Consider the following 14,723-nt stretch of genomic DNA (forward strand, 5'->3'; position numbering starts at 1 on the left):
TACAGTTGAATCAAATTATTTAAAAATTTTAATATTTTTATACTGATATATTATTTTGCAGTTTAATATCTCAGTCTTTGTCTCATCATTACAGGGGGATTAAAACAATTAAGGAAGCAACAGTCTTGACTTTACAAGACCTGAGTGTGTCTTGGAGATCTCTCATTCATAGGGTTGCCATTAATTGAAATCAACTTAATGGCAATTAACAACAAGGATGTGGATTAGAGAATGAAAAAGTTGCTATAAACCATGTATATTTTGTGATAATAGTTCTAAATTTAAGGAAAAAATTCATATAATATATATGTTTAAGGGAAATTCAAGTGGAATCATTAGCTACTTAAAGGGATATACACATTAGTCTTAAAACAAGGAGATATATATATATATATATATATATATATATATATTTTATGAATTTGGTTATATATGTAATTTATGGACATATTTTTCAGCAGCTAAAGACTGACTGGTTTTACTCTTTTTATGAGACAGTTATAGCATAATTCAGATAAGGAGCTTAGTAGGGATGTAAGGAATATTTGAACACTCCAGGCAAAAAGCAAATAGGACTTTCTGAGTTTCTGAAAACACCAACAAGGAGAATCCTCCTGAAGCATCTTTCTTGTGTTTCCCCAAGTCTTCACACAGACTCCTCCCTTAATGTCACAGAACAAGTGGATACAGAAGAGCCAGGAAAGGATTTTGGAAGGTAACAGACTCTCAGTCCTTGGCTGCCTTTCCCCCCTCAATGTTGTGCAAGGAGGTCAATGGGGAAAGGTCACAGCCTTCTAGGTCCTCAACTGTCTCCTTCCTTCCTGATGTTACATAGGACAGGTGAAGGGGAAAGGTACCTAGTCTTCCAGATTATTGGCAGTTGTGCAGGAGTGGGTATCATTTTGGAAAACATCTGGCAGAAGGGAGAAATTCCTTCAGTTATTCCTTCACCTTTAGAGAAATGTTTAATTATACACAGCACATCCCCATAGAACAGAAATATATCATCACCATCACCACCACCATGAAGCTCATTCCTGGTGCAGTTCATTCCTGCATTGTCTGGGTAATGCCAGAAGCTACAATCCACATGGTAAAGAGTCTATCCTGCAGCTCTTCTGTACCAAAACTATGCACTGTGAGATGCAGATGATACAATAAACAAATAATAAATAATCAGCATAATTACAGTAATAAAACAGCTAATCATGGAAGCACAACAATCTCTAGTGCACCCAAACCTTTTGATATAAAATATGTTTTGCTACCTTCCAGAAAAACATAAACTCTCTGAAGACCAAATCTGTGATATCATCACCAAGAGAGCATGCTCCAAGTCACATCAATTTTACCTATGACATTTGATTAGGAAGAGGACACAGCGCAGTAGAAGAAAGATTCTGGCATGAAACAGGTTCCAGGTTCCATCTCCAAAGGGATCTCAGATAAAAGAGCCAGGGGACAGATACTGTAGTCAATTAGATTGAGAGGCCATGGTCAAACGTGATATAAAGCTGATCCATATAAAGTGGTTCGTTTTATGTATAAAGAACATCTGGTCCGATAACATCTTGCTTGGAATGCTGTTTTTCTTCTTCCCACTGCCACATTCCAATTGTCTTTCTTTCTTTCTTTCTTTCTTTCTTTCTTTCTTTCATGGTAACTGTTCACCAGATACAACCCGTGAACCAAAGATTGTGGGATAGAAGTCTATCAATAACGAAACAAAAAGGTTTATAGGTACTAAAGTGCTGAAAGTAGGAGCACCTTTGGGTGACCAGATTAAATTTAAGCCAAAAACACAGGCAAGATTGGAACCAGTCATTTTGTTGAAAATGCTTTCTTGTGACACCTGGAAAAGGAATTACATACAAATCATTATTTCTAAACAGTGTATAAATAGTCAAATTATCACAGTTTGAAAATCAAACTGTATTTACACCCTGATTTAAAGAGCTCTTCCCAATATAGCTGACAATAAAATAAGAAGAAATATGTGCAACATATTAAAATACAAAATGTACACTGAGATTAAAAAGAAGAAGAAGCATAAAGCATAAAAACATAAAGCTGTGGTGGTGTTGGGGAAGCCGATCATAAAAATCTTCCTAAAAGAAAAGTCTTAGAGAACATCGTAAATACAAAGAGGGAAGTAACCCCACAAACAAAATGTGACACCATTCATGGAGAAGCAGAGATAAAAAAAATCTGGAAAGTTTTGAAGTCATGGATTTGTTGGGGAAAAATGAAATACATGCAAAACATATTTTCTTATCAGGTTGACTTTTTCTGTTTTAAGAATTTAAAGTTCATTGTTTATAACAGCACTTAAAGCTGCATACTGTGCTATGATTGTGAAATGTGTAAAACATAAAAGCTGCATTAGTTACGAATATAAATGGTAGTTACAAATATAGTGAGAGTTAAGAGATGAGACAGCAAGCTCTTTTGACATCCTAAGCCTCCTTCAGACCTTTCACCTGAGCTTGTTAACAGAAGGTAGAGTTGGCAAGGACAGAATTGGAGGGGGCAGCAGGGCTTAGGTGTTTGATGCAAAAAAAAAAATCTCCCAGCTTTGATGAACACAAATTAAAGGACATTGAGCTTCCTCTGCCTATGCTAACCGGAAATTCTTGAGCTTTCCAACCAGGATTTTTCAAATTACCTTGACCTTTCCAAATGTGAAACACTCTTTCAGTCACTGAAGATTAAAAGACAGATCAGCAGAAGCTCCAGATCTGAGTACTAAAATCAACTCAAGCCTGCACTTTACACAATAAGGGACACTCAGAAATAATTCTAAGTTCTGTTAGCAAATTACAAAAGACATCACCAAGCACTTTTGCATACCTCATTAACACCTAGAGTGTGTTCGGCTGTTAAGGCAGCATGTCTATTACTAGAACAAAAATGTCACTTAGATCCATAATGCTGAAGAGATATTTGTAGTAAAAATAATAGCAAATGAGGTGGGGATTCTGATAATAGCTCACAGAGATTATATTAAGCAATGACAGATGAAGCTATTTGATGCATCCCAGGTACTGTGTCAGCAGTAGCAGTTCTATTATGAGGGAAAGGGAGGCAGAAGGCAAGAATTGCCCTGAATGAATCACATTAGAAAATCATCTAGTCCAATATCTTGTGGGATGGCCTAGGGACCAGATGAACTACTTTTTTAAAAGGTTGATTTCTGTATGGTTCCCCAAAAGACAGATGGAGTTTTACTGATGGACCTTAAATCATTACTGGGGACACTAAAAAAATAACAGCCATGTGGTGAGTTGTAATATTTTGGAATGACATATTACACCAACACAAAGAAAGATACAACACATTTTTTGCAGGTTCCTCTTTAGGTATGAAGTACTTACGAATGGAGAACTTATTACAAGGATGTTATCTACTGTATCTATCTATCTATCTTTCTTTCTTTCTTTCTTTCTTTCTTTCTTTCTTTCTTTCTTTCGTGGCATGCCCTGTGTTGTGTACATTTATACATATTGTGGACCTCAGTTCCCTAACTCTTGAACATTTGATATTTTACTATGTGTAGACAGTAGCTTATCTTACCTTAACCTTAACATGTCACCCTCCAAGTATTTTGGACTTTGGCTCCCATTGTCCCTCAGTGTTGAGCATTTTAGCTGAATTAATGGGAGCTGCAACTACTATAGGGGATGCATGACTGCATTTTACACTGTATACTTTAGTCTGGATTATCTTTTTATCCAGAATCTCTCTCTACTGATAAAGGGTTTATGATTTTTTTGTCCATATGACCACAAAAAATATTAAATTTATATCTAAAAAAGCACCTCAGAAATCAAAGCTTTTTTTTTTTAAGGAGCACTGTTGGTATTATTGCAGAAACAACAAGGACTTGAAGGGGAAAGTCCTTGGCATGTCTCCTCACAAATGGAAACACTTAAATAAACTACCATGTAATCTAGTACTCCTACATCCCCTCAACATAGTGTAAATATCCACATGTGATATGCACTGTGCCAGCACCATGCAACCCCCATGCAGAACGGCAAAATGTCAATGACTGGGTGCTACCGTACAACGCAAAATGGCAATGTATGTGCACCACTGTATGTGCAACTCCATTTCTGCTGCTGTCAGCAGAATATGTCTCTTACTTTGTGGCAAAAAATTCTTCCCTCATGGGTGACTATGTGACTAACAGGATGCCAACTGCTATGGCAAATAGCCTTCTGTGAAAAACTGATCTGCAATTTGAAAATGCTGTCCAATAATGAGAATAAAACCTTCACTGAAAATTCATATTCTTTTACTGCCATTTCCATTTAATCTGTCATTGCATGTGGCTTTTGCCTCAATGCTTTAAGAACAACATAACTCAGGTATGGACTGCACAGGGGTGGGGGCCATTTTCCTACCCAGTAGGCCACACCAGTGCATTTATGCTATAGAAATGACTCGCACTTTGGCTGATTAATTTCTTCTCTTTTCTTTTCTTTGGAGAGGGCAAATTTCAAGGACTCTAGAGGTTAGGAGAAGAAACTGATGCATTTTTCCTGGCTTTTAGGGCACTTTTCCAGTTTTAAAAAAACAAAAACAAAAAATTTGCCACACAAAACCAAATTTGCTGCATCCCAAGACATAGATGGATTGTTGAGTTAACCATCTGGGAGTATCAGCCAACTGATTTGAAATTTTATAGTTCCTAGTGCATCAATTGTGATTTGTTGTTCTGTTGGTATTTTTACTGTCATTAATGTATTTTCTGGAAAACTTAAAATAATTTTTAAAAGGCAGTAAGAGAGACTTGCAAATGCCCCTTTAAGCTATTTATTGGATTGTTTGATTTTATTTGAATTTACATGATACTTTTGGTAATTTCTGAAGGTGGGAGATACCATTTTTTATTAATTAAGGTTATTAATCTGCTCTGAATTTTACTAATCAAGACAACAGCAATCTGAAACATCTATTTAATTGATTATTATTCTATAGATTCATTAATTTTTTTAGAACAAACATCTCATCTGGTACCTCAGCACCCAATTCAGTTATAAAACAGTTTCAGAATTAAGCAGTAACCATCATGAAGATTTAATTTCTACTTACCATATGGAGAAAACATATTAGAAACTTCAGAACAGCATAATTTTGCTCAGGAAGTGTATGGACAATTTCTTTACATCTAGACACACGTAAGCTACTTTCCACACCTGTAAGAACACAGAACATATTTTACTTAATCCCAGTTGTTAAACAGATGCATAGTCAGAGAGCATCAGCTTGCCTTCATTTTGATCTTCACAGTATTATCATGCTTCTCAGGCTTCCATTATGCTTAAAATATTTACTAATAAAGAAGGATGGTTTGCAGCTTTAACTGACAACTTCTGTTCTATTAAAATGGCCTAGGAACATTTGGATGTACTAAAACCAAATCACTTCCACCCCCACTTCTGGCTCATGACAGCTTTAGTATTGCCCATTCAAAGCCTGAAATTTATATCTTTAAAAGAAAAACAAGTCCCTAACTTTCAAGGTTGCAGAGGTATTATGCTCTATGTATCTCTCTAACAGATCTCATGAAACTTACAGACTTAGGGCCCGAACAGACAGGTCAAAATAAAGCGGCTTCGGGTCTCTTTAGAGGTATGCTGTTTAAATAACACATGCATCTTAAGAGTCCAGAAGCTGCACCAAAGCTGCACTCCAGTCCTTAGGACTAGAGTGTGGCTTTGGCGTGGCTTCCAGCCTCTTAGGACACATGCATCATTTATTATTATCATTTATTATTATCTATTATTATTATTATTATTATTATTATTATTATTAACCTTTATTTATGAAGCGCTGTAAATTTACACAGCGCTGTACATACAATCTTTTTAATTAGATGGTTCCCTGTCCTCAGGCTTACAATCTAAAAAGACACAACACAAAAGGAGAAGGGAGTGGTGGAGGGAAAGGGTAAGAGGTTCAGCAGTTCCTCTCTACCTCCGAGGCCTGGACCAAGGCAGATGGACTGGAGGGAGGGCTTGGCTTCATAATGGATGGTTAATCTTCTTCCAGGGAAAATACATACTCTCAAGTAGGACAATACATATACAGTACATAGCAATACAGGAAATGGTTCGATAAACAGCATACCTCCAAAGAGACCTGAAGCAGCTTTATTTTGGTCTGTCTGTTTAGGCCCTTAGTTTTGGCAAGGGCAGATGGGATGGATACTGGTAGAATTTCCAGATGTGTCAGAACCAGGCAACTCAAAAAGTACTCACTGGTAATTCCAAGAATTGGGTCATATGCATCAAAGGTCAGTAAAGGCTCAGGGAGTTCTCTCAGCAGAGTCTTAAGGATAACAGCAGGGATGTGGATATCTCCGTATTCATCAAAGTTAACAGGTTTTCCTAAATAATGGAATTTGGATGAGCATACTAATGATAAGCTATTTGCACTTAATTGCTGTTAAAAATGCAACCCCTGAGAAGAAATGCAACCCCTGAGAAGAAGTGACACTGGCTGCCTTTTCCCACACACCTTGCGTAATAACTTCAACAGATATTAGCTATGGCTTGGTGCATCTCTCTCAAACTCCTACCTCCTACATCTGTGGGGAGCACCCTGCAAGGAATTCACTGAACTCTTCCTTCTCTTCTTCAACGTGACATCTTCATGCAATAACCATGCATAAGAACCCTGTTCCTACCCTGATGTTCATAGTTCTGAACGTAATTCTACTGTTTTCTGAATACATAATTTAATCCACAGTCTGCTATGTGAACTTTACCTCTGATCATCATGTTTGTTTTGTAACAGCTATTTCACACATGCCATTTGCGACCTTCAAGTGATGTGCGCTTAATTCTCACACTAAAACCATTCATCTGGACTGGTTTCAAATGGCACTGCAGTGGGTCTAAATGGCTTCAAGTGCAAATTCTTCAGCTTGAGTGGTTTGTGAACAGTATTAATAAAAGCACACTAGGTTTCAAACAAAATACAAGAGACAAATTTAACATCTTCCAACAACTTCCTGGGTGTACCAGCAATGGTGTGTTACTCATGTAGCTGCAAGATATTTGCTTTCTAAAGGCACTACATAAAATGACTGCAGTACATTTCACAAATTCTTCTTCTTTTGTCATAACCAAAACCACTTAAGGCAAAATGTCAAGCTGATGCCTCACTGGGCAATTTTTAACTAACTGAAGTAAACTGAAGAGCACAGAAAGCAACAATAATGCTCAAAGAAAGGCAGACTACATTGCATTTAGACTTCATTATTCATTAGTTGCTGCAAATCTCTATATGAACTGACGACTCATTCAGAATATTTAAAATTGCCTACCAATGTTTTGTGGGCTGTTGCTGCTTCTCTTAAACCTATTGTAGCAAACCTTTAATCAGTTTAAGAAGTAGCTCAACCAACTAAAGCACAAGTCTTGTAAGCCGCCTTGATCATGCAATTGGAAAGGCGGGATATAAATAAAAATAAAAATTATTATTATTATTATTAAGTCTACTGAACCATGTGCCTTTTTCCCAGGGTCCAAACAGGATATGTCAGATAATACATCCAGTAGGATTGTGTTATGCCATTTCTGACATTCTACCTGAACACCATGTTAAGCAACGATCTTAAGCAAAATGCAGACCTTTGACTTTAACCTCACCACTTGTCTTCCCTTTGATGATTTCTAACCAATTTTGCTTGATGAAGGAGCTGGTAGTCTCAAAAAAAAACTAAAGCAATGGAGAGCTTTTGCCTGGTCAAATACCACATCACCAAAATGTGTATTTTGATTTTGTTTTCTGATTTTTATTTTATTTTTAAACTAAAGAAAATTATTCAAAGGAAACTTGGCTCAGTCTAAAGAAGATCTAATACTGCAGAGTTTCTTAAGCTAGCATGATTTCCTCAGCCAACATGCTAAGGACTAGAATCATATTTGTGCCCGTTGGCTTCAACGATTTCCTTAATTAGTGTTTTGTGGGTTTTTCGGGCTATGCGGCCATGTTCTAGAAGAGTTTCTTCCTGACACTTCGCCAGCATCTGTGGCTGGCATCTTGAGATGCTGGAGAAATGTCAGGAAGAAACTCTTCTCGAACATGGCCACATAGCCTGAAAAACCCACAAAAAACTATAAATGCCGGCCATGAAAGCCTTCGACTTCACAGATTTCCTTCTTTCTTGGAAACATTGTGTGGATTGGCAGCCAATAGACTGACGCCTGGTCCGATCCCTGGGTGACCATTTTGAGTAGCACAGTCCTGCAGCAGACAAGGAACTTAGGAGATAGCATTTCACAAACTTCCTTAAGAGGGGAGGAGTAGGGCTACCACCAAAATTTAAGCTCTCTAAAAGGTTCGGCACAGGTGCACAGAGCCATATGCATATAAAGCCCTATATGGCTCAGTTCCAGGCTATTTGGCAGACCGTATCTTCCTTTATCAGCTGGCTCAGGCTCTGAGATCCTCAGGAGAGGCCCTTCTGTCAGTCCCACCACCATCACAAGCATGGTGGGTAGGGAGATGAGAGAGGACCTTCTCGGTGGTTGCCCCTTGACTCTGGAACTCACTTCCCAGGGAGTCCAGAATGCCCTCTTCCTTCCTTGGGCAGGTTAAAACCTTCTTATACAGACAGGCTTTTATAACAGAATGTTTTTAAAGAATGGGTTGTGGTGTTGTGTTGTTTTAAAGTTTTTTAAACAGTTTAATATTTTTAAACTGTATTTTATTCTTTTAACAAGCAATCTATTTTTATAATTCTAATACTTTAATTCTATTTCACTGTATCTATGGGTGATCAATTCTGGAATGAAACCACTAGGAGAGGTTGTCCCGAATTTTGAAGTATGGTGTCACCTATATGCTGATGATACCCAGCTCTATCTCTCCTTTCCACCTAATTCCGAGGAAGCTATTTCTGTCCTAAACCGTTGTCTGGCCATTGTAATGGACTGGATGAGGGCAAACAAACTGAAGCTTAATCCAGACAAGACAGAGGTGCTCCTGGTAAGTCAAAAGACAGATCCGGGAATAGAGATTCAGCCTGCGTTAGATGGGGTCATGCTCCCCCTGAAAACTCATATTTTGGGGATATCTCAGCATTCAGCGCTGAGCCTGGAAACCCAGGTATCACTGGTCACCAGGAGTGCTTTTGCACAGAAAAACTTGTGCACTAGCTATGCCCATTTCTGGAGAAGTCAGATCTGGCCACGGTGATACATGCCTTGGTTACATCCCACCTGGATTACTGTAATGAATTGCACTTGGCACTTTGAAAAGTGCTCAGAAACTTTAGCTGGTCCAAAGAGCAGCAGCCAGGCTGTTAACTGGAGCTGGCTACAGGGCGTATACAACTCCTTTGTTGCAACAGCTCCATTGGCTGCCAGTCCGTTCCCAGTCACAATTCAAAATGCTGGTTTTGACTTATAAACCCCTATACGGTCCTGGCTATCTGAAGGACTGTACCTCCCTATACGAGCCCCCCAGACTATTGAGATCATCAGGAGAGGCCCTTCTCTCTATCCACCACCCTCTCAGGCAGGTTTGTTGGGAACAAGAGACAGGGTCTTCTCAGTGGCTGCTCCCAAGCTTTGGAACTCTCTCTCTAGAGAGGCCAGGATGGCGCCATCTCTGCTGTCCTTCTGGCAGCAGCTAAAGACATTCTTGTGCCAGCAGATCTTTGCAAACTGATAAGGATTGGCTTTTTAATATTGTGCGACATAAATTTTAATGGTTTGTATTTTAACATGTTATAGCTTAAATTATAACTGGTTTAACTTTTTAAATTGTTTAATTGTTTTTTAAATTTTATATTTATACATTTTAATATTGTACTGTTTTTAAATTGTATTGTTTTATACTTGTTCACTGCCTTGAGTCCTTGTATTGGGAGAAAAGAGGGATATAGGAAAATAATAATAATAATAATAATAATAATAATAATGCCAAAATCCGCAGATGCTCAAGTCCCATTGACATCAATGGTGGCGCAGCTACATGGCTGTGCAACCATTGGGGTACAATCGCACTTTGCTCCCCAACCACCCAAAGCCTACCTCGCCTTCCTCTTCTCCTCCTCCTCCAACTCCTCGTCCTTCTGCCACTTGGTGGGCATGATGAAGCCTGGAGGGGCAGGAAGCAGAGCGGCAGAGCCTCAGCGGGGCTGGAGCCAAAAGGGACTGTGAGTTTCAACTGACCAGGCCCAGGGCAGCACCACTTTCCTCCCGAGTCTTCCAGCCCCAACAGACACCCAAGGCTTGTGGTTCCTGCCACCCCCATCAGGCCTCCAACCACCCTATCAGGCACGTGCTGTAGGAATGAGGGAGTCCCACAGACAGAGGGATGGATGGAGTAAGAGGGGCTAATCCAAGCCTGACGGGGGCAGTGGGATCCATGAGCCTTGGGTGTCACTGGGGATGGAAAACCTTGGAGGAAGGAAGTGCCACTTTCTGAGGAGGGTGCTCTGGGGCCCGGCCGGATGACCTCATGGTCCTTTTCAGCTCTGGCCCCACTGAGGCTCCGCCACTCCACATCCTGCCCCTTCAGGCTTCGCCATGCCCAACAGGTGACAGAAGGATGAGGAGGTGGTGGTGGTGATGAAGGAGGAGGAGAAGGAGAAGAACATGAGGTAGGCTTCGAGCGGTGGAAGGAGGCCCTTCTCCAGCTGCAATGTCCCCCAGATGGCCTCTTCCTCCTCCCCTTCCTGCTGTCACCTCCACCTCCGCCTTCCTTCTCCTGCTTTTCCTCCTCTGCCCCTGCCATGGGCTTACCATCCGTGGATGCTGGACTCTGCAGATGGCAAGTCCACAGATACAAAGGGCCTACTGTACCACTTTTCTATTTTTTTTAATTGTACCATTCTTTTAATATTGTGACCAGCTCTGGGTCCCAGTTCTGGGAAAAGAGTGGAATACAAATAAATATAATAATAATAATGGACAGTGATCATCAAGCAGAATGAACACTTACCCTGATTATAAAGTTTCTGAATTTCTTTAATACTTTGTATGCTAGCTGACCTTCTAAATAGTCCTTCTGCTTTGAGCCCTGTGAAGAGAGAATAAAATATAAATGTGATTGCTCTTAAAATTCCCTTTCACCAATATCACCAGGCTGGTTTAGACCCTGAGGTCTCAGATACCATGAAGTAGCAATATCTGGCTCAGTAGACCAACAAACATAGTTATTGTCTCCACACTGTGTATTTTCAGCTACTCTTCTTTCAAGCATCGTTGTAAGGAACAATGGGGGGAAACTGAAACAGAACAATTTGTTCTTCAACAGCAGCACCATTAGGTATCTTTACGCTAATCTGCACAGAGCAATTTTTAGGTATCTGAGTTGATGTTGAGAATGTGAGAATTTTTATCAATTCTTAAAGAGATTAGGAGCCACCCCTGATTATTACAAGCCATGTCATTTATACAAGAAAGCCATTCATGGAAGCAATTCACTCATGTAAATAGTGCAATACAGGAACCATGAACTCAAGATTTCTGGCTCTTCTTACATGATAATCCTTCACTTCCACAGACTGTGCTTGAACAGGCTGTTTGCATAGCTATTTTTTTAACATACCGTAGGTGAAAAGATGTTCAATTTCTGTTATTCAGGTTCCAACCTTCTAACTGATCAACTTTTTTTGAATAAAATACTGATTAAATAAAATGTGTTCTATTTTTATGCTAATTGCATAGAAATGCATCCAGTATTCTTATATTTACATTGTTTTATTTTAGACAGACTTCCAAACTGTTAATTGTTTGGTTTATGGAGGTTTATTTAACAGTTAACGATCTTATCTAGTGGGGATCTCCATGTGCAAAGTGCTGTATAATAAATGTTTCTTTTTACAAGCTTAGATCCCCCCACCCCAGGTATGCTTTAGTTTAGTGATTTGCAGCATGCCTTAATTGAAGACATTAATCTGAATTACCGACAGCAGCTGTATTTGTCTTGAACTATTGTTTGAGATTCACATCTTTCTTACTCTAGTAATGCTGTAATAGCAAACATTTGCAGTATAAGTACTAGGTTTATACCAGTTTTAATGACACTAGAGTGTTTAACTATAGTGCAGAAATATGAAATACTGTTAAAATGTATGTTTCAGTATCAGATCATTTATCAGGTGGCATGAAATATGAGTATCAGATCCTTTGTTTTGGGAGTGGACTATGATTTTAGTGATCTTTGTTCAAATTCTTTATCAAACATACATTTAGGGAGTAGCCTTGGACAACTCACTTTTTGTTCATGTACTATATGTATTCCAAACATTGCAAAAGGACTTACTCCTCAAATCAAACACCTTCATGTACAGTCTAATTTCCTGATGTTATGACTACAACAACAACACATGCATAGCTCAATCTATTTATAAAAATAATTAAACATTCTTTAAATATCTATTCAATAAATACTTAATAAGGGTGTTACTTCAAATGCTAGCACCAATCCCTGTGACATGAAAGGAAGGAAGGAAGGAAGGAAGATGTAAGCCAAGTTAAGCTTGCAACGGCAACTAGACATACATCTGGCGCCCTGGTGGCGCAGTGGTTAAATGCCTGTACTGCAGCCATTCACTCAAAACCACAAGGTTGCGAGTTCAAGACCAGCAAAAGGGCCCAAGCTCGACTCAGGCTTGCATCCTTCCGAGGTCGCTAAAATGAGTACCCAGACTGTTGGGGGCAAATTAGCTTACTTGCTGTTCACCGCTATGATCTCTGTAATAGCGGTATATAAATAAAATAAATTATTATTATTATTATTATTATCTGGAGTACATATCAACAGGCTATTGGATGTGGACCAAGACTAGAACTCCATTTAATATCATTTCAGAAAGTATTGGATTAATTTAAACCAACCTGGGGTTAGGAAAGAAAAGTCCTTGGTTGGAACTTCCCAGAAAATACTTCAAGCAGAAGTGAAGATCATGTGGATTTCCACAACAAAACTAGAAAACACAGATAAAAATCCTAGATTTCCAGGATTCGTTTTTTAAAAATTCACTTGGCTGTGACCATAGTGAATTATGGCATTTTATATGATTGCTGACAATTCCAGATAAATTTTGCAAACAGCCAAAAATTTAGGGATGTACCAATCAATGTTGCCAGCAACATTCACCCATGAGCCGACAACATTCACCCATGTTTGTTTAACAAGAAACGGAGTGAAACATTATATGTAAAGCATAACATTTGCTTACGATTTCCAGCATTCATATTGACATTTGCCATATTCTAGGCACTCCTAAAAAGGTGCACCAAAGCTCTGAGACACTCATGGAGAGGAAGGAACAAGGAAAGCTGGCAAGAAGCTCTGAGATACCCAGCAACAACACAGAAGAAGCCAGGTTTATCAAAAGCATTAAAAAGTAGGAGAAGAAGCATGAGGAAGTGTTTCTCCAAGAAGGAAGGGCCAAAAAGAGGTAAGGATCTTTCAGAATAAAAGTAGGGCTGGTCATGGTACACTAATGAGTGGGAATGGTTAACCCAAAGCCTTGAAAGGTTCTTTTTTGGATTACATATCCCAGAATTACAGCATTACAAAAATAACTTTTTCAAGTTCTAAACACATCCTCATTTCTGTGACAGTTAATCAAACATGTGCCTGATCAATGACATGCACCTGAAAAATACATGTATTTATATATCTGTCTGAAAACTGAGGTCTGCTGGAAGCACATTCTCCTGTGGCCCACTGGTAGGAGCAATATACCATGGACATATATAGGGCCTCCTCAGTTTGTGCCACCCAGGTCCTTAATAACCTCCCCTTAAGCACCAATGCTTCTGCCATTTCTACAATAAGTCAAACACTTTATAAATTTAAAAACCTCAAAGCCTGATTGCATATATGCTATGGTTTATATGATTCGTAATATAAACCATAGTGTATGTGCAAATTAGATAGTAATGTTTAACAGTAATAGCAAATTAGGTGTGTAATGTTTTGTTGTTATGTGCCTTTCAGTCATTTCCGACTTAAGGCAACCCTAAGGATGTCACAGAATTTTCTTGGTATGATTTCTTTAAAGGGAGGTTATTTTTGCCTTTCTGTAAGACTGAGAGAGTGTGACTTGCCCAAGGTCACCCAGTGGCTTTCCATGATTACATAATCATAGAATCATAGAATCATAGAGTTGGAAGAGACCACAAGGGCCATCCAGTCCAACCCTCTACCATGCAGAAACTCTCAATCAAAGCATCCCCGACAGATGGTCATCCAGCCTCTGCTTAAAGACCTCCAAGGAGGGAGACTCCACCACTCTCCGAGGGAATGTGTTCCACTGTGAAACAGACTTTTACTGTCAGGAAGTTCTGCCTAACGTTGAGGTGGAATCTCTTTTCCTGTAGCTTGCATCCATTGTTCCAGGTCCTGTTCTCTGGAGCAGCAGAAAACAAGCTAGGTCCCTCCTCATTATGACATCCCTTCAAATATTTAAACAAGGCTGTTATATCACCCCTTAACTTATCTTCTCCAGGCTAAACATCCCCAGCTCCCTAAGTCGTTCCTCATAGGGCATGGTTTCCAGGCCCTTCACCATTTTAGTCGCTCTCCTTTGGACACGCTCCAGTTTCTCAATGTCCTTTTTGAATTGTGGTGCCCCGAACTGGACACAGTATTCCAAGTGGGGCTTGACCAGAGCAGAATAGAGTGGCACTATTACTTCCCTTGATCAAATTAAGTGGGGATTTGAACCCTAATCTCCAGAGATG

General features: G+C 39.2%; 1 protein-coding gene across 3 annotated transcripts in view; it reads right to left on the reverse strand.

Moving 5' to 3' along the window:
* Positions 1-422: 422 nt before the first annotated feature.
* LOC121930729 (proline-rich protein 5-like) overlaps positions 423-14,723 on the reverse strand; it is a 181,528-nt gene continuing 167,227 nt past the window's right edge. For all 3 annotated transcript variants that reach the window (XM_042467475.1, XM_042467470.1, XM_042467469.1), the window contains 4 exons: positions 10,966-11,043; positions 6,267-6,395; positions 5,098-5,201; positions 423-1,852 (listed from right to left, as the gene is read on the reverse strand). In XM_042467475.1, coding sequence (XP_042323409.1) covers positions 1,655-1,852; positions 5,098-5,201; positions 6,267-6,395; positions 10,966-11,043 — 509 coding nt within the window. In that variant the 3' untranslated portion in view covers positions 423-1,654. The remainder of the gene's footprint in view (positions 1,853-5,097; positions 5,202-6,266; positions 6,396-10,965; positions 11,044-14,723) is intronic.

This window comes from Sceloporus undulatus, chromosome 5, assembly GCF_019175285.1.
Source record: "Sceloporus undulatus isolate JIND9_A2432 ecotype Alabama chromosome 5, SceUnd_v1.1, whole genome shotgun sequence".
Classification (NCBI taxonomy): Eukaryota; Metazoa; Chordata; class Lepidosauria; order Squamata; family Phrynosomatidae; genus Sceloporus; species Sceloporus undulatus.